The sequence below is a fragment of the Propithecus coquereli genome, unplaced genomic scaffold (assembly GCF_000956105.1).
Source record: "Propithecus coquereli isolate 6110/MARCELLA unplaced genomic scaffold, Pcoq_1.0 Scaffold134, whole genome shotgun sequence".
In the NCBI taxonomy this organism is placed as follows: Eukaryota; Metazoa; Chordata; class Mammalia; order Primates; family Indriidae; genus Propithecus; species Propithecus coquereli.
Window position 1 is genome coordinate 4,930,573 of NW_012137636.1, and position 21,634 is coordinate 4,952,206.

The window sequence follows — 21,634 nt, forward strand, 5'->3', positions numbered from 1 at the left end:
GAACCAAGCATTTATCCTGACAATCCTACTCAAACAGCACCACATAACCACTACTAGTTGAGAGAAAGGTTCTCTGTATAGAAATATTCCAGCTAAAAACTGAAGAAAGCTTAAAAGAAATAGAATATCACCCTTTTTTAGCCTGTAATGAACTAATGGATCTCAGCATTGAATATCAAATGGTTGTTACCATCACACAAAAAAGAGACAAACAAATATTTTGTCTGCTGAAAGTCTATACTACCATCTATGAAGAACTCTGGCCAAAATAATCAATCCTGACTCTACTAGCTCTACATACAACTACCCATTTACAGGCAACAGGGAAGACAGAAGAAAATACTAAGTATCATCACAGGAGATAAAGGATGTCACCAAGATGGTAGAGTAGGAGACACCAGCCTTCATCCCTCTGCAAAAAAAAAAAAAAAAAAAAAATGTAATATAGACAACTATCAAAAAACCAAAAAGCTCTATGAGAGCTCAAGGGCCAATTTAAGAAATTGCAGCAACACAGAAAGGATGGCTGGTTATATCTACATACCTAAGATGCCTACAGATAGCTAGGAAAAAAAAAACAAAGAAGAGAAACTATTGGTGCCAACTATGCAGCAGGAACCATCATGGTCCCCAGCAGCCTGCTCCACACAAGATACTGGCATCTTTTGCCACTGAGGTAACCAATACCCATTCCCACCAGGGAACCTCAGAGAGGAAGGTATGGCTGTACATGCCCCTGCTCAAGAAGCAGCTGCTGTTGTGCAGCCCAGGACCAAAACTGCCACTTCTCCCAACCTTGCACATGCCCTTGACCTCTGAGCCACAGCCTCCCCACAAACACGCACACTCCAGACACTGACCGTGTGGCTGCACTACGTCCATCCATGCCTCAGACACCAGAGGCATCAACATAGTGAGTGAGCACGCACTCCAGGTACTGGAGCCAATGTCTTTCTATGCGTTCCCATGTTCCAGTCATTACCTCAGCTGTCACACAGAGCTGGGCTCTACCCTGGACCCCAGAGCCAAAGTAAGTGTGTGCACACCCATGCCCCCCTCCTTTTAGAATTGACCCCAAAAGTGCAGTCAACAAAAGAAAAAATAGACAAATAGGATTATATCAAAATAAAAAGTTTCTGCACAACAAACGAAATAATTAACAGAGTAAAGACATAGCCTATGTATTGGAAAAAATATTTGCAAACCATATATCAGATAAGGGGTTAAGAACCAAACTATATAAGGAACTCAAACAACGCTATAGAAAGAAAACAATTCAATTAAAAAATGGGCAAGGGACTTAAATGGACATTTTTGAATAGAAAACATATAAATGGCGAACACATATATGAAAAAAATGCTCAGCATTACTGATTGTTAGGGAACTGCAAATTAAAACCACAATGAGGTATCACCTCACACCTATTAGAATGACTATCACTAAAAAGAGAAAAGATAACAAGCGTTGGCTAGGATGTGGAGACAAGGAAATGCTTGTACGCTGTTGGTGGGAATATAAATCAGTATAGCCATTATGGAAAACTACATGTATAATAGGTTCCTCAAAACACTAACAATAGCGGGGAGCTGGACAAAGCAGAAGCCCACGGGCACGGCACTCCTGACATAGCCTGGGTGATCTTGCTCAACTGCACCTCCCGTGGGACCTGGGCAAAGCACATGCCCATAGCCCCGAGCACCCACTTCCCATTGTCGAAGTAGTTAGACCAATGTTGTTGCCTACGAGGCCCCAAGCAGGGCAAGAGCCAGTGCAGTCTCCACCTTTGTATATATGGGCAGACAGCACACTGTGGACCATCATCGTCCTGCGCACGTACCCTGTGTGTGCCCTGCATGTTCAGCACCACGGCTGCCCCAGCCTGCGCATATGAGCACAGCCCATGCATGTGAGTATAACCTAATAAAATTTTTCTGGAAGGCAGTTTGGCATTTGGATCATGATTTCAAATGTGCATACCCATTAACTCAATCATTTGTTTTTGAGGAATTTCTTCTAAGAGGAACAGACAAATACAAAAAACTCTGTGTGGGACAGGCACGATGGCTCACACCTATAATCCTAGCACTCTGGGAGGCCGAGGTGGGAGGATTGCTGGAGGTCAGGAGTTCAAGGCCAGCCTGAGCAAAAGCAAGACCCCATCTCTACCAAAAGTAGAAAAAATTAGATTGTTGTGGTGGTGCATGCCTGTAGTCCCAGCTACTCAGGAGGCCTGGGAAAGAGGATCACTTCAGCCCAGGAGTTTGAGGTTGCAGTGAGCTATGATGAGGCCACTGTACTCTACCTGGGCAACGGAGCGAGACTCTTTCCAAAAAAAAAAAAAATTATTGACAAGCAAAGATAGACATATATTTGAGTAACATAAAATACTGATATCAAATGACATGTTATCTGTTATTACATTTAAGTAAAATTTTTGTATAAAACTACTGGTATCATGACATATATTGATAGTCAACTAATTTAACATCTATTCCCAACCCTGTTTTCACTAGCCCATCTACATTAGTTCTCAGCCTCCCACACTGCTAGAGGAGGCCATGTAACAAAATTATGGCTACTGAGACCTAAGTAGAAATCTCCCAGGAACCTTTTAGAAACATGTTTTCCTGACAAAAGTGATCATCATTACTCTAGCTGTCTCTTCCCCCTACCTCCTGCCTTGTAGTTAGGTATGATACCTGGACCTGAAGCAAATATCTTACTGCCACGGAACAAGCCAACATACTAGAGATGGTGGATTGCAAAGAAAGAAAAAAGCCAGGTCTTTGATAACAGTCACTAACCACTGCAACAGCTTCCACTGCCCACTTCTGTTCTTCTTTATGTGAGATAAAGAAACGTCTTTACTGCTTAAGTCACTTTTAGCCAGAAGCATCCCAGATAGCTATTTATATATATATGTAAATAAATGTTTCCTATATAGCCATTGAGTATATTAAAAGCTTTTATAATTGTAATATTCTCTATTGGCAAGGATTTGGGTAATAGACACCTTCATTCAAATATTGTTGATAGGGTTAACTGCTATGGCCCTTCAGGTAGTCAATTTCAAACTCGATTTCAAAAGCCTTAAAAATATTCTTATCCTTTGTTTGACCCAGCAATTCCACATTTAGATATTCATCAAAGAAATAACAATAAAAGTATTATTACAAAGATGTTTATACCAGGTATATTTACAATATACCTAATACACTAAAAACAACATAAATATCTAAAAGTATAATGTTAGTCAAATGCTTTTATAATATGGATTTATGATAGGGTACTATGTAATCATATAACAAAAACAGGTAATGATATAGAAAGATATCTCAAAACAATATGAAAAGTAAAATCTTTTGGGGGGATAAAAAGTTAGAAAAATATTTTTTGTAAGATTAGGAAAATACAATGAAATATAAGTAGGTATTGCTAGATAGTAGAATTATTAGTAACTTTCATTTTTTTTGATTATCCATATTTTCTAAACTTCACATTTCTTTTGTAATAAGAAAAACTAAACTTTTGGGGTGTTTTTTTTTGTTTTTGTTTGGTAGAGATGGGATTTCACTATGTTGCTCAGGCTGGTCTCGAACTCCTGGCCTCATGGGATCCTCCCACGTCAGGCTCCCAAAGTGCTGGGATTACAGGCATGAGTCACTGCACCCAGCCTTAAAGTTATTTTAAATATACCTACATTTGTTCACAAAAAGAAAACTGGAATAAACAAATAGGAAGATGTGTAGATTAAAAGTTGTTTTATTTCTTTTCTATGAAGCTCATTAATTTTGCTTCTTTCAGTTAAAAAAAAAGATTTGCAAGAGCAACTTGATTTGACATCAACATATAAAAGTCTTACTTTTATAAGAATGGAGTGATATTTATTTTAAACAATTACTTGATTCTAGTACATTCAATATGAACACAAATCCAGGAATTTTAAAAAAAATATTCTATATCACATGTATTGGATCTTGGGGAAAATTTTTAAAAATTTATCATTGAGTCCCATTTCTAAAGTGAGTAGAACCAAATATAATACATGCTGATGAGCATAAGATCTGTGACATCAAAGCAATTGAGCCCCAAATCAGGAGGAACATGGATAAGTTATCTAAGCTTTCCTTAGTACATACTGTAAAAATCGTATCTTACAGAGATTACCTTTCTGGTCAAAGGTATACATTTTTATTCAATCTCTAATTGAGTTTCATCTAACTACAATAAAGATCAACCTCTCAGAAGCCAGGTGCTTAAACATTTTTCAAAGGCACCAATAAATTCAGTGTTCAACAAACAATTTCCAACTATGTTCCCTGGATAGTACAGGAGACTCAAGAAACTAATAAGTTTGTGCAACATGTTACAAAGGTAGTAACTCTTTCTGCTTTTTTCATAATCCAAATTCATAAGAAAATTGACTAAAACAGAAGAAAAGAGGAGAAGAGAAGGAAAGAGAAGGGAGAAAGAACTCAAAAGGTAAAAAATATTACCAATATATACATTCACATATCCAAACTCAATTCACACTTAAGAACAGAATAATTACAATAAAGAGCATTTAATTTTGGAAATTCTTTTACAGTTACATATAAATAAAGCTTTTTAAACACTTCAAATTAATGAAAAATAAATTTTAAGCACTTTAAGTAGTTAATAACACAAAAGTTGATTTACCACAAATTTCTAAACCTTGAGGGAAACACTGTTTACATTCTAAATCCTATCCTCTAACGCAAGGGTGAAGATGCATCTGAAAGCCAACAGTGCCGATTTTAAAGAAGGATTTAAAAGGGTTGATTTAATCCCCAGATTTTTTTCTTTAATTCCACCCTATCACCAAGAAAGCTAATAGACATAACACACTAAAAATCGTGGTTACTAAAGATGTTTTATCCAATCAAAGCCTCTATGTTTTCTAAGCTGCTCTGAAAGAAAAACTGACACCTGGAGAAAGTTACACCTTCACAAATTACTCCAAAAGTTAACTGTAATATTCAGGCTTTAACTATGAAGCCCCCCTAAACAACCAGAGCTGCAGAATGAACATTCGCTCCCTCCAGCTGCTACAGACAGCAGAACCACAAAGAGCACCTACTTATGAGATTACTCTTCCAGGGCATAAGAATATACTTTAAAAAGGTACATATCTAAAAACCTACAGTGAAGATGAATAATAAATATTTATATACTTAGAAAAGGGATATATTCAAAAACCTACAATAAAGATGAATAATAAACATTTACATTCCAAGCCAAAAAATTCCACAGTCTAAAAAGAAACATTTGATGTTTTCATTTCTGAATACTGAAGCAAAATAATGATTATAATAATTTTAATCAAACTTAAAAGGTATACCTTATTACCTTGTTGATATAAGGTATTCCACCTTTGAACAGGCAAACAAGAGGGAAAAATCCTTGAGGCATTTTTATATTCTTACTTGACAATTATCTGATAATTACCCCATCATTACCTGCTGATGAAGGATTCCATTCTAAATTCTTAGGATTTCTGATGCTACAGGCATGTTACTTCAAAAGTCCTACCTGGGAAGAGACTGAGAAGACTGACTGGAGATTTGTTGGTATCAATAGTTAGTTTGTGGCTTGCAGTTTTTGAAGGCTGACCTGGTAGGCAGATTAATTTCAGGGGAAGTCTAAATTTACATTGGATAACTCTAGGAATGCCTGAAATAAAGAGAGAAATGTAGATTCACAGATTTGACAAATAATTTGGCAAAAAATTTTGTACTACTAATAGTTTGAGTAGCAACACATCTTGGTTTATAAGCTTGTTGCCTATTTCATTTAGCATAATTAAAATAACTGTAAAGTGTTACTGTGATTCATTTTTTTACTAATTGCAAAAAATACAAGGCAAAAGTAAAATATTAAAAGGAGCATAAGCACAGCGTCTATCTTTAATAGTAGTACCACATTTTTAAAATCATCACGTTTGGATACTATATAAAAACATTACAGTTACTTACATTCAATTGCTTAACTAAGTCTTTAAGACCTTCAAAGCTCTAGCCCTAATCTAAGGCTATCAGCAAAAATGAGCAAAGTATATAAATTTTCTATCAGTAAGATTCTATATGACCACATTGACAAATTTTTCTACCCATAAACATTTTAAATCTTTAGCTATTTTTACTTATTGAAGATTCAAAGTATACTAATAGTTTTTGATAAATTATGAGTATGAAAGCAGTATTTACTGAAGTTCTACTGAAGTCCATGTCTATTTTACACATTAATATTAAGAATATTACTTTCATATAAATTAAATTTTTCTCAAGCCATTTAACTTTACATACCACTTTAAGTGACAGTCACTCAATTTTCAAATGTTTTCAATACTCATATATGCATATTGAAAAAGGTAACTGAATAAATAATGAAGAGTTTTATATAAGAATTTTTAAAGTTTAAAAAATAATTTCTTTCAATATTTTTACAGACAATGGAACTGAAACCAAAGCAAATTAGACTCTCTACCCATAAATCTAGAAAAGCAATTCTATAACCTTAGTGTTCTCTCCTTTTATTCTAGGATTCTGTTTTGGACTGGATAAGATGAAAGATAATATACAGAAGCCTATATCTTAGTATACTGCTGTAGAAAAATGGAAAACTCAAAATGTTCTACTGTACTTGACGGATCCACACATTAATTCCTTTATTTCTTTTGGAATCAGTGAGCAGCTTAAAAATAGCAAAAGCAGAAGCATTTAAAGCTTGGAGACATGATCCCAAAGCAGGATCCCTGAAATTAGCAATATATTTTGCTAATGCCAATTGGAATTGTGTGGCTTACTCCACATCCAAGCTGGGAGTACACTTTTCAGTACCACTTATCCACTAGGATAGTAAGAGATCACCAACAATGGCAAGCATATTGATATATGAAGTCAATTAACTACTTTTTCAGAGCATGTGGAGCATATTTGTCATTCTCTTCAATATAATCTATTATCCATCAAATCTTACATAGCTCATTTTTTACTCATAACCAACAGATGTTAAATTCACTTCTCCTGGAATCCTAGATGCAAAGTATAAGTGGTGTCTCTCAAAAAAAAAAGTCCCATGGTATTATTTCTTGACGTTCTGTGAGGTTTTCAGAGGCATGTGTATTTATACTTTACCATGATGAAATGCTTTGACTCAAAATATTACAGTAACATGATCTAAGATACTGCCCAAAGCACAACTATCAATAGCACCGCAAAAAAATTACAAAGCACTACCTTTTCCAACTTCAAGGAAATTTCTATATATCTTATAGATTCCCAGATTATGGAAAGATACCCACTGAGTATGTTTCCTCTGCAATAAATAAACTGCAGCCTCAATTAATACTACAGTCTGGAAAGAAAAAGGAAGCTGAAACCTATTTCTGTTTCCTTTATTTTTAATGAACAGCAACAAAACACACTTTATCTTCTGACAATTTTATATATGCACAAAGGGAAGCTATCTTCTATACACTTTCAATTAAATTCTGAGCTAATTGTTCAAACAAAAATTTGGCTGTAAGTGTTTTTCTAAAATTATACTGTTAAAACTGTGGCCTCTACTTCACTTGGACCAGGTCCTGACTAAATTTATGGTAAAAAAAAAAAAAAAAAGAATTAAACATAATCAACAACACTGACTTTATGTTACTGAGTCTATATATTTGAATATTATTATCCTAGATCTCCAAGAACCCAGAGGTAAAGAAACTGGTGGTATAAATAAGTTTTCAGAAACTTAAACAAATGGATTGCAAGCACTAATAAACTCAAGAAGAGAAATACATTGTAATTCATTGTAACTGAACTCACAGTTCAGCTAGGACAGTTAATGACAATATCACACACTGGAGCAACGGTCTGAATTTGCTAAGATTTGTAGAACTCCTCCAAAATATCTTTTCTCTCCAGGAATTATAAACCTGTTTCTCATAGGACATTTGGAAAACATTACTTTGAAAAATCATACTTAATAAAATAATTATGGCTATTTTTTAAATGATGACAACCTGAAAAGTTTCACCATTAGGAGAAAAAAAGAGAGAGTATGAAATCCTTTAGAAACCAGTTTAAGGAACCATACCTTTAAAAGAAAAATTTAAATGCCATTATTTTATAGTATTTACCATCAAATTGAAATCCAAGCATCTAAAAATGCAATCTCCAGTATTAAGACATGGGTTTATCAGAGGCACATTTCTATTGGGATTTATACTTTCTTAAGAAACTTGAAGTGTAAATTTGGCTACTAATTGCTCTTTGGGCAGTAGCTGTAGCTAAGAACATCAATACAACAGTTCATAAAGGTATGTGTGGATGTACACATGTGTAATAAAGAAAGAAATAATTGCATGTATTTAAAGATTTTTCAAGGTTGCTAATAGAACAGCTTTCAGCGTAGTTCAAAGAGGCTAACTGGTCCTAACTTTGCCTACCACCAGAGATATTTTCCCTATGTTAGCAAAACAGTCTCTCTATCTGGCTTATTCAACTCTCTAAGTTAATAAAGACTGGTCTAAATGACTATCCAATCAAATACAAGTCAAGTCAATTCATGATTAAAGAGTATAATGAATAAAGTCTCCAAGAGAAAAGTTTCATCATTTATTTTACTCAAATATTGGCCTAGTCATTCATCAGACTGACTTTGTTCTGCAGTCTTCTTACCAACTATAATCACCTCTCATTCAAATGCTTCCCTTCCTAACCTACTAGAGGAAATGGATGGTCATAACCACTATGGTGCAATTAATCACAAAATTGTTTCACACTCAGAGAGAATATTCTCATCAAAACTACCTCCAACAGAACAATTTTTTCAGGAAGAGAATTCTAATTACACCTGGTACACCCAAGAGCCCAGTAACACCATCGAATGGGAAGCCAAAATGTACTTTTAAAAAAAGTGAAAAAGAACATAATATAAAAGAAAAAGAACATATATATGTATATTAGAGTAGAATAACTATATCTATATATTACACATCTATTTAATGCTTTTAGAACTCTTTCCAGGGGCCTGCTAGAGTAATTTCGTATTGAAAACAAGGAACCCCAAAGCAGTAGCAATGTCTGGTAGCCAGAATTTCCTTGATCCCTTCCTGTTATGTCTGGCTACGTACTGTGCTTCATCTGCAGTCATGTTTTACACTGCCCATGTCGTGTAACTTTAATGCAGAAATAATGGAGACTAACCCTTATGGGACAACATAAAACCTCACTTGTTTCTCTTTTTCCACATATAAAAGCAGAACTGCTTATCTGCAATACAGCCTGAACAGATCAAGACAATAAAATGGATCAGTCTTTGAAATATGAAGCCTTGTGTGTAAGTAAAACCTAAGTGGCAACATATTATTTTCTTGCCTACTAGGTACCGCTGAATATTTCAACTCTACTCCCTAAAGCTTAATTATAATTTTAAAATATATCAGAAGAGATTATTAAAACCAGGTTTTACTTTATACCGAAACACTAAAATTTGTATAAATTGTGATTTCTTTTTTTTCCTCATGGTTTGGGCTGAATTTACAGTAAGAGGGAATAAGTTTCTCTCAATAACAACATTTAATGATTTTTTTAATACTTAAAACTAATCGTTTAGATAATAGTATGGTATTTTTCAATATTTAGTCCAAAATCTTATCAGTTACATGTACTCGTACAAATAAAAATGTAAATATCCACTATTAATAACAGGTTATTTTTAATAACCCAAATTCTAATTTGACAAGTATACTTCATTATTAAGCTCAACATTTACTTCTATTAAAATATTTCTCTGGCCAGGAGCAGAGGCTCACGACTGTAATCCTAGCACTCCAGCAGGCCAAGGCAGGAGAATTGTTTGAGCTCAGGAGTTCGAGACCGACCTGAGCAACAGCAAGACCCCATCTCTACTAAAAATAGAAAAAATTAGCTGGGCGTTGTGCTGTGTCTGTAGTCCCAGGACACTGAGGCGGGAAGATTGCTTGAGCACAGGAGTTTGAGGTTGCTGTGAGCTAGGCCGATGCCACTGCACTCTAGCCTGGGCAACAGAGCAAGATTCTGTCTCAAAAAAAAAAAAAAATTCTGATATATATTCACCTTCCAGAAATCAAAATAGTATGTGCTATGCAAATCAGGATGTTAGCATCACCAAAATTGTATGAGTAAATATTGTCATTATTTTTTAAGTATTTTAATTATATTTATTTATTACTAATTAATATTGCTATCTAAAATTTATCTTAAAATAACTGATAAACTACCACGTTAAGTCTACATCTAGGAGGAAAGACAATCAAACTAAGAAATACTTTCAGTGCCTGCTATGTACTCCATTAGTGTGCAATTCAAAGATGAGTGCTTGAACCCTGCTCTTAAAGAGCTCAGAACCTACTAAGGAAACCTAAGGAATAAACTTGTATTATGATCGGTATTATAGCAGAGTCATAAGCAAAGGATTTGGGAAAAACAAAATGAGTAACAATTAACACTGACCCAAGCAAGTTGAAGGAGGTAAGACCTTTGATGACATTCCCCCACAAATTCTAAACAAGACAAGATAGAGGCCCATAGAGTGAATACACACAGCATTCTTAGAGAAAGAGGTGGCTCTGTTGGGGCACGTAGAAAGACAATTTAAAATTCAGTGACAAATACCTTTTTATCTTAACCTTTATTTTAAGTAAAATAGAATAACAAAGCATGCAGGTAAACAACCAGTGACTTACAGAAATAAGTTGTCAACGACACACCTTTGATGTTTTTCAAAAAAGTCATTCTGTTCTTACTCCTAACTTCATTCTTTTCATAACTCTGACACAATAATGACAACTCTCTATGGAAACATCTACTATGCTCTCCATTGCAGGATCAAGACATGTATCATCGTAAAGAAATTTCTTTAGTTAAAACAGCAGTCCATAAGAAGATTTCATTTATGGTATAATACCAATTCAATTCATCAACCAAATTTTTGTTTTGAAATTCATTTTTTTCTAAATTATCTTTACACTTACCATCAGGATTTCGATCTATCCATCACGTGCAATGCAAAAAAGGAGCAGAGGAGAAAGAATGCAACAAGTTATCTGTGGTAAATTTGCAACACAATTTAATACACACCTGCTAAAATATAAATTAAAATTTTCAAGATTCTCAAAGATAGTTTAAATGACCATCCAATCAAACACAAATAAAATCAATCACAAATAAAGAACATAACATGAATAAATGAAATCCAACAATATATTTACATTGCCATTACAGAAGTCCATGAGAGTATCTTATTCTAGCATAAATGTGGCAAAAGGAAATAAAGAAATATGATCTAACAAAATAGCAAAAAAGACTCAACATGTAAATGTCATGAAGAGTATTAAATGAAAAGAAAAACTGAGTGAATGGTTAAATATACAATATTAATACTTCCAGTTACTCTTGCTTATAATAATTTCAATAAATACTAGTATGGAGTAATGTCATTTTTTGGTCTATAAAAAAGCATAATAGCCAAAATTGTGCAACCATAACCTCACAAACTGATTTTACAACTTTATGGTGTATGTGTAAGCATTTTGTCCACTATTACTCTTTTCTCTTTTTTAAATTTATTTTCAACCAATATAACTATTTTTCCTTGAAAATATATGAAATAATTACTTAATTTAAGGCATTAGCAGTCTCTACAACTATACATTCAATAGCATAAATAAGGTGTAATAATACCTGTGGTTATAAAGATGTTCAATTAATGATGAATGATCCAGAGATCTAAATAGTTATCACTTTTTTATTTCACAATTCAAAATTAAAATAACATTGAAAACCTCAACGTTCTTTTCAGATATACCCAACCAAAAGGTCTGTCATTACATAATCTTTTGTGGAAGTTGTTTTTTCTTTATGAAGCAAGCTTTATCAAAGCCATTTAAACATAAAAATGTTTATATAACCCCAACTTTTGAAAATATAGTAAATGGTTAGCATGGTTACTTCTTACTAAAAACAAATTTTCAAAACAATTTAAAGCAAAATAATTTATAAAGTAGAAGAAATGATTATTTAAATTTACTTAAGTTATAATATTATGCCATAGCAGAGCATATAGAGTTGCCAATGAATAAATCAGAAAATTCACTGAGACCAAAAAAAAAAATACAATTATGAAAAATATTGCCAAATAAGCAATACGGTCATAAATGGGGGTGGGAGATGAACAAGGCACTTTTTAAACTTTTAAAACTAAGAAAACTGCATAGAAATGTTTAAAAACACATATAATATTGCTGAAATATGCTAGTATCAGCTACACTATGTTTCAAAGTTTCTTTAAAAAAAAGCAATGACTACTAATTCTTATTTTCTATCAATCAGCTGATTGCCATACTATTACCATGAAGAATTCACCACACAGGGGGAAAAACTATCAAATTAGACTCAACCAAGTTGAAATTGACAATAATTGAATCTCACCTGGCCTTAAGACAGCCTTTTAAAATCTAAAAAAAGTTTCTTGGAAAAAATACTGACCGAGTTTTAATAGATTTGTTCTTAAATATTTTAACATGTAAGACACTAAAGAGTTTTTAGTCACTTAAAACAGTGTCTAAAACTCTGAATATTGCCTTAATGTTAGAGTAATCCATAATATTCTTTTTTTACTAATTCAGACTAGCCTTTAGTCCAAATAAATGAAATATGACTAGATAATATTCTTCTAATGGGAATAAAAATATACCAGATTTGCTATTAACTGAAAAGAGGAAAATGAACATTATATATAGAAATCAGCTAAACAGACTTACCACTACTGATAACATATTAAATTAGAACATATAATTTTATTTAACAGTAGAAAAGAATATTTTTTCAATTATACTTTACAATATGTTTTCCCATCTTAAACATACAAGCATTAAATTCATAACTCCAATAACTTAAAGGAAATGATTAGGCTTATAAATTTGTGAACAAGTATATGTTTACCTGTTGGTCTGGAATAAGAAACAACAGCATTTCCTTCCAGTTCAGATGGTGTGTAACTTTTTTTCAGATAAACAGAAAAGCCTACTGTTCTAGTCATCTCTGGTGCTATAAGGAATGTAAAAGTAATATAAATTACATAATTTGGGACAATTGTCATTAACAACAGTTAAAATGTATTAAGTACTCACTATATGCCAGGTACTATAATAAGCACCTTACACGGAGTAACTCATTTAATCTACACAGCAAATCTACAAGGTAGGTACTATTATTATCCCCATTTTTTTGCAAAAGGAAACTGGAATACAGAGAGATTAAGAAACTTGCCCAATGTCATACAGCTAATATCAGAGGTAGGAACTCTGATAACTCCACAACAAGGTACAAGGTATCTAGCATTCTATGCCACTGCTTCTCTCTACTCAGATGAACAGGTGGCATGAACAGGAAAAAAAGGTATACAAAAGAGCAAAAGAATTTTGGAGGAAAATAGTCTGTTATCATGGCTAGAATACAGACTTCAGGGGAAAATGGACGAGGGGGATTGGATATAGATGTAACTATGGTGACTTAGTAGATTGTGCATGTATTTGGCCTCCAACCTGTGTTAGAAAGCCATAAGAGATTTTTTTTTTTTTTTTTTTTTTTTTTTGAGATGGAGTCTCACTGTGTTGCCCGGGCTAGAGTGCCGTGGCGTCATCCTAGCTCACAGCAACCTCAAACTCCTGGGCTCAAGCGATCCTCCTGCCTCAGCCTCCTGAGTAGCTGGGACTACAGGCATGCGCCACCAGGCCCGGCTAATTTTTTCTATATATTTTTAGTTGTCCGATTAATTTCCTTCTAATTTTGGTAGAGATGGGGTCTTGCTCTTGCTCAAGCTGGTTTTGAACTCCTGAGCTCAAACAATCCGCCCGCCTCGGCCTCCCAGAGTGCTAGGATTACAGGCATGAGCCACCGCGCTCGGCCTCATAAGAGATTTTTAACTGGAAAAATAAATTGTTTAGAATGTGTTTTAGAAAGATAAATTGGAAGTAATGTAAAAAATTAGAAAAGAAAGTTAGCATCCACTGGATGGGTATCACCTACAAGATTCCTTCACTCAATCATTTTTTCACTCGTTCTATGAATATTTATTGAGTTCCTATTAACTGTCAGGCATTCACCCAAGGGTAAGAGGCAAAAGAGATATATTTTTGCCTCATGAATAAGAGACAGGAGCCTGAACTGAAGAGCTGCAGTAAACAAAAAAACAAAAAAAAACGAAAAGACTTGAAAGATCATTTAAACAAGACTAATAACAATTTTGATATAAGTGGTTGAGGGTGAGAAATTCTGTACCAAAGAAATCTTACTAAAGGTTGGCATTTATGACATGTCTACTATTTTAGTCATCATTATAGGTAACTTAAAGCCTCAAAACAACCCTGTAAGACAAATAACATTATCCCCTTTTTGCAGATTAAAATAACGGAGGCTCCAAGTGATTACTAAAGTAGCTTGCCCAAGGTTACATATCAAGTGAGTGTCAGAGCTAGGATTCAAACTTAGGCCAAACTCCAAAGCCAATATTCTTCTTCAAACATAACTGATTCCATAAGTAGGTCACTACAGAAATATCAATAAAGAAAGCCTTCCAAATTTTAGTATTTAAAAACAATCACAGATCCAACTTTAAAAATCTATAATCCTAAAAAATTAATTCAACTCAATAATTATTGATTTAAAAGCCCACGCTTGATTGATGCTTAGAGGGAAAATATAAGCAAACCAACACAATCATTGGTTGTGGGATGATTCCAGTCTCACTATTCAGACAAGAAATAACAGCCATGAAATAAACACACTAATATTTAAAAAAAAAAAAAAAAAAAAGCTTCACACCATGGTAGACTTCAAGCCAAAACAAAAAACTTACTCATAAATTCAAAGGTGAACTGATCACAAGTCAGTACTAATGGTGGTTGCACATAGATTGATAATTTGGCTTTCTGCAATACCACTCGATTCTGCAGTGTGACCTAAGGAAACAGAAATTGGTATTAATAGAAAATTACATTTAATCCAAATTGATAGACTAGCACTACTTAAAAATTACTAGTAAAAAATTAAGAAACATTACCTAACAAAAAATAAGTAGTCACAAAACATAACATATAAGTAGTAAATTAAAATAATCTACCAAGTAGAAACTGGGCAAAGGAGTTGAATAGTCTTTTCTCAAAAGAAGATATAAAGATGGGCAATATGTACATGCAAAGATGCTCAATATCTTTTGTCATTAAGGAAAACAAACTAAAAACCACAGTGAGATACTACTACATATCCACTAAAATGGTTATAATCAAAAGGACAGATAATAATAGGTGTTAGCAAGAATGTGGAGAAACTGGAACCCTTACACATTGCTAGTAGGAATGTAAAATAGCACAGACACTTTTAAAAAGTTAAACACACACACAAAAAAGGTTAAACACAAATGTACCATATATCATCACAATTCCATACCAAGAGAAATGAAAACATGTCTACCCAAAACTTGCAAATGTTCATAGCAGAATTATTTACAACAGCCAAAAAAAGTCAATCCAAATGCCCATCATGATGACTGTGTAAATAAAATGTGATACATCCATATAATACAACATTATTCGGCAATAAAAAGAAATGAAGTATTGACACATGCTACAACCTGTGAAACCTTGAAAACATTATGCTAAGCCATTCACAAAAAACCACATATTATATTATTCCACTTCTATGAAACGTACAGAATAGGCAAAACTACAGAGAAATAAAGTAGACTAGTGGTTGCTTACAGATGGGGGAATAGGAAATAACAACTAATGGGTATGACATTTCTTTTAGAGAGGACAAAATGTTCTAAAATTAGATTACGGTGATGGTTGCACAATTCTGCAAATTTACTAAAAATCATTGAATTGTACACTTTAAATGAATGAATTGTATGGTATGTGAACTATATCTCAATAAAGCTATTTAAAAATGTTCTATCAAAAGAAAAGAAAAATCTTCCCTCATGGCTATTGAATAACTACATCATGAAATATTATACGTGTTCATTCTTCCTTTCATGTACAATTATAGCATCATGGATTATTTATCTTAACAGTATCAGTATATTTCCTTTTAAATAAGTTAATTATTCTCCAAAGATTTCCTTACTAGGTGGATATAATACTGGTCTAGATACATATCAAAGCACTGCATTTTCTTCCATGGCTTAACACAAAAATATACAAGCTAACTAATTCTACAAAATATCAAAGAATAGCAAATATTGACTACTAAATTTCTAATTTCCAAACTAGTGCTCTTAGTTAGTGATGCTAAGAAAACCTTTCTACCCCATTAAGATTCAATAACTAAGAACTCTTGAGGAACAGTTTGTTTGGGAAATAGAGTGGGTATGGGTAGAGAAAGCCAAGACTTCTCTCACTCCTCCCTGATGAGAACTGTCTGCAGAAACCACAAGGCCCAAGGTTCTTCACTGGGCCACAGTGCTGAGAGGCATCATCTTCAGGCTATCAAAGAAAGGGCTTAAAAATCTGGCTTCCACTGTGTATGCTTTCTCTTTGGATTTGGTCTCCTAAAATTTCCAATCTCCTTTAGATGATTTCATCACACACGGCTAGTGTGATAAACCAGACTTAGCACAGTTACCTGTATAGGTACGGTTACTTAATCAACTGAGTCATAATCTCTGGGGGTTGACCTGGGTATTGGTATTTCTTTAGAGCTTCCCAGGTGACTCCAATATACCACCAGGAATTACTAGTTCAGAACCACAATTCTATATGGTACTTTTGCTATGGAGTACTTCAGTCTAGTTACTAGACTCTATTATATGAGACAGACACATACCATTAACTGACACAATTCAAGGACATTCTTATTGTTAAGAAAAGTAGTTTTATATTTTCTCTTAAGTAAAAAGCATGTATCATTTCTTATTTAACTATATATATTATGTACATAAAAAACATACAAGAACACACAATTGGCCTACAAACATTATATATATGTAATTAAATTTGGTAAATGTCTTGTGTTAATTTTAAGTGATGTGAGCATTCTGTACCACTTAAAAGTAAGTTAAACATAAAAAATTTGACTTATAAAGGAAAATTTTTTAAAAAAACAGCTATTGATACAAATAAATACAATAAACACAATGAACAAAGAATCCTCAATTTTTACTTTGTAAACCCTGGAAATACACTGGGAGTCATCATGCTACAAACAAAACTTCCTCAATGATGTCTGACCATTATAAACACAATACCTTTTTAGTAAAATTCTGATGGTAATTATGATAAGAAAAAACTATACAAGTACGACAAACAACTTTCTTTCAAATAGCTAGTCTACTAAATAAGCAGGACACAATTTAAGTATTTTACTATTAACAGTAATATAATGCTAGTCTGCACATATATTTTAAGATAAAATTAATAATATTAATGACAATACCATTAGCATCTTTATATACTCATGCAACCATGCTAATAAATTACTTACGTGCATTATCTCACTTATTCTCCATAACAGTGTAAAACACGCATTATCATACACTATTTTACAGAAGAAAGAAAACTGTAGCTCAGAGGCTAAGTAATTTATCCAAGGCCACTCTGACTGTACGTGGAAGAACTACAATTTAACTGTTGTCTGCCAGAATCCAGGGCCTATGTCTTTAAGCAACTATGGTTAAGTCCCAAAATAACTTTGCAAATAAAAAAGTATCCCCATTTTACAGTTTAAAAAATAGAGCTTCAGAGAAGGTAAATAACATGCCCAAGAGCATCAACGTAACTAGAGAGTTGAAAACTGTGGCCGGAAAAATCTCACGAGAGCTCAGTTTTAAAAGTGAAAATGAAAATTCCTTAAAGTAGTAACAAGCCATTTGAAAAGAGCATTCTGATTCTTCCTAACACGATGATGTCTACTTAGACAACAATCACAAAACTTTACATGGTTACAAAGAGTTTGCATTTGGTTTAGATGCGTGATCATGATGGCTCTCACAGACAGATTTACTGAAGCCCAACAATGGGCTAGGCACTTTCAAAATGCGAATCAAGGAGATGTGTGACGAAAATAACTACAGTAACAAAGAATAGCTGTGTTTGAGCCAAAAAAAAGAGTTAAAGACTTGGCTAGATCATAAACCAGATATTTTAAGAGGAAAATAATTATAGAATATTAAGGAGAAAATATAAAACATTAATACAAGAATTTTCCATGCTATTTTCTGCTTCTAATGAAATGAAATATAATCCTTAGGAAATTTAATACCAAATTTTTATCCTAGATATAGAAATATGACTCCAAAGGCCAGGTCTGAACAACCGCTCTGCCTGGTTGCCTGGAGTAGATGGTCACGCGTCATGCACACATACTCAAGGTAGCCACATCTTCACTCACTTGGAACGGATGGAAAAATTTTCTCAATTAACAGGATTTATTATGATGGAAACTTGCATGGTTATATATCTTGGCTGCTGTTGTTATAAAAGGCCATAAGGAGAAATTTATAGTAGAAATTTGTATAGAAACTGTCAGACAGGATCAGGAAGTCATTGTGTCTGCTCTGTGAGTCCAGCCAATTTTGTGCAACCCTATGTGTTACATTCCTTCTCATGCTTTTATAATGGCAATGAGAAAGAGAGTTGTGACTTAGGTATTCTCAAATAAAGTAAATTCCATGAATAAAGGAGAATTTTCCAATAGTGTCATGCTATCATTTTAAGGTGCCTATTATACATGAAAGCCTAACTGCATGAGAGGGAAAGGTGTGCTTACTTACAGCAATAAATCCTGGTTGGTTGGGGGCGAAATTAGCATGAGCAATGTTATCTGGTTGAGGTACAAGATGTCTTTTTGCAATTTACAGTGTGCTTCTGAATTATTATGTGTATGTGTCTGAACATTATCAGTAGATGGATGTAAAAGAGGTTTCCCTACACAAGGGCATAGATCATTCCTGGAACTCTATAGGTATTTTTTTTTTTCCTAAAGTGTTTGATTTCTTGCCACTAATGCTTTTCCAGACTCAGAAGTATTAATGAGATAGAGCCTTTGATTGGACAGGGGGAAGGGAGACTGGGGAAAGACCACCCTTGTTTCCAGTGGCAAGAATCCAAAAAAATTAGCTTAGGAAACTGTTATAAGATTGGGCTCCCTTCATCTTTGACCAAAGATCTCCACACTTGGGCCACCCGCTGGGTCCAGTATAAGCGAACACAATTGGTAAAGCCTGGTGCCTGTCAAGCTCCTCCAAGGACAGCAACCCATAATCTAAGAAAATATAAAGGCCTGTCCAAGTTTTGACTAAGTGGATCGCCAAAATCCACAACTTTCCCTGGCTTCCAAGGTCTGGGCAATGATAAATATTTTCAGCTTAATAATGTGCTGACTGATTACCACATTTTAATCTAAATGTCTTAAGAGGGTTCTACATTTGAGTTCTAGTTCTAAAATTCTACAATGACAAGACTAAAATTCTTAACCAAAACCACATCCTTTAGATTCTATTTTTCCAGGACTATCAATTTGTCACTACTCTACTTTGTGGCTTCTTCATTTAATATTTTCTTGCTATAAATATATCCATTTAAAGCTAATGTTATGGCAGATAGATGGCTAAGAATTCTTTTCAAACACACACATAATCACACACAGAAGAAAGATATTATTAGCATTCCTGTGCTTCCCTAATGTCATTTCACAGTGTGCTAAGTATGATGCAGTAATCAACTGATTGGTCATATTATGAATGGTGATGACACAATTCCTTTAGCACATTTAAAATGTTAACTTTATTTCTAAAGAAAAGAGCTTGGATCACACTATTATGTACTTAAATAATGGTAGGAATAAGTCATAATATCATTTGTATTATATATATATTGCTATACATGCAATTATCACTTTTATAATTACAGATAACAATGAAGGTTTTCTATTCACTATTCAAAGCTGAGGAAAATCTATAAATGTCAAGTCTTTATTTTACATTTCTATAAGCTACCTACAAGGTATCAACAATGACAGATGTGATGAAATATGTAATATTATTTGCACATTACAGACTAAAACCTGGTACAATACCTTCACTGTGATGGAAGGGACAAGGTCAGTTCCCACGTCAACATCAGCTGCTTGCTATAAACACAGAAGTGAGAAGGCAAGAAAGAATGATTCCAATATTACACAGCAATGATTCAACACAATGGATGCAATATATACTTCCCACTGCCAAAACAGGGAACTAACTATAAGGGATGTATCATTCTAATGACAGATTAAAAGAGTCAATGTGGCTTTTTGGATGTCTTTATCTGAAAATTCATAGCTAATATTCAAAAACTCACCCCCCACAAAAAAGGAAAGGAAAGGTCACATATTTTATCAAGCCACTCAATTTCCAAACTTACTTAAATGTTGAAACTATTAATTCTATTAATTTGTTCTTTATATTATATAGAAGAAGGCTTCCCTATATTTCCCAGATAAACATGCCATTCAAAAGCCCTAAAAAGGTCCCTGCATTTTCAACTTGCCAAAAGTATATTCTATTCTGATTAACAACATGTATCTAAGACTAATGATAGAGAGATCAAGTGGCCTTATACCTGGAAAATGAAAGTGGAAGTATATTTTTTTGGTACCAGTACATATCATAAACTAATTCAGTAGATACTCTTTAAGCATCAGCTTGGGTTACCTGGTCCTACCTCTTAAAGAATGCATAGTATAATATAACAAATTAAACATTTCCTTATAAGTTATAACTCATTCTTCAGAGTGGTACACTGAAAGGAAAAAATGCTCCCTCAATGTTAGAATAAGACAAAGAGGTAACATATTTTCAAATAATACCCATATGAATTCCTGGGGAACAATTAAAATTATAATGCCTCTATCCAACCAATGAATATGATCCATAGTGCTTACTTATTTGAAATTTTTTTAACTAAGAAGAACTAAGCTACTTCTAGGCAATGGGGATCACTATGATACAATGGGCATGAGCAGAACTAAGAGGTGAGAGATTCATATTCTATTTATGGCTCCATAGGAAACCTTATTTGAACTCGTGATCTGGCTTCTCAATCAGGAAGATAGGATAGCAATGTTTTTCTCCTCTATAAAAGACTCCATTCTAATTTAAATTATATTACTTTTTTTGCAATGTGTGCTTTCATAATAGTGATTCAAAATAAAATATTAATCTAGGCTTTTTGCTCTAGCTAAAATCCAGGAAATGTTTTACATTTAGCTGTCCACAAATCTAGAAGAGACATCAACATCTCCTGTTTCTTGCTCTTTTCAATCCATGCCCAAACACCTAGATACTTCAAGGACAGCAGTCCTTTAGGAACATAAAATGTTGTCTTTTTATAGCCAGAGAGAAATAGCTATAAGAAGACATCATGGCACCATAGCCATATAAATTGTTGGGCTAATGTTTTCCAATGGGATGAATATGATACTCTCAAGAAATCTCTTAAGAAGGAAAAAAAAAAATAGTAACACAGGGAAAATAAAGCTGGAAAGAGACACCTAGTTAGAGGAAATAACACTCAAGGTTACCAATAGAGAAATATACATT

At 33.7% G+C, this 21,634-nt stretch overlaps 1 protein-coding gene across 1 annotated transcript in view; it reads right to left on the reverse strand.

The window, feature by feature from the left end:
* Nucleotides 1-21,634, reverse strand: part of BBS9 (Bardet-Biedl syndrome 9) — a 501,118-nt gene that overhangs the window by 242,815 nt on the left and 236,669 nt on the right. Inside the window, exons 10-14 of the mRNA XM_012638756.1 lie at nt 20,131-20,184; nt 14,915-15,017; nt 13,000-13,104; nt 11,031-11,045; nt 5,555-5,695 (exon numbers count right to left, since the gene is read on the reverse strand). Coding sequence (XP_012494210.1) covers nt 5,555-5,695; nt 11,031-11,045; nt 13,000-13,104; nt 14,915-15,017; nt 20,131-20,184 — 418 coding nt within the window. The remainder of the gene's footprint in view (nt 1-5,554; nt 5,696-11,030; nt 11,046-12,999; nt 13,105-14,914; nt 15,018-20,130; nt 20,185-21,634) is intronic.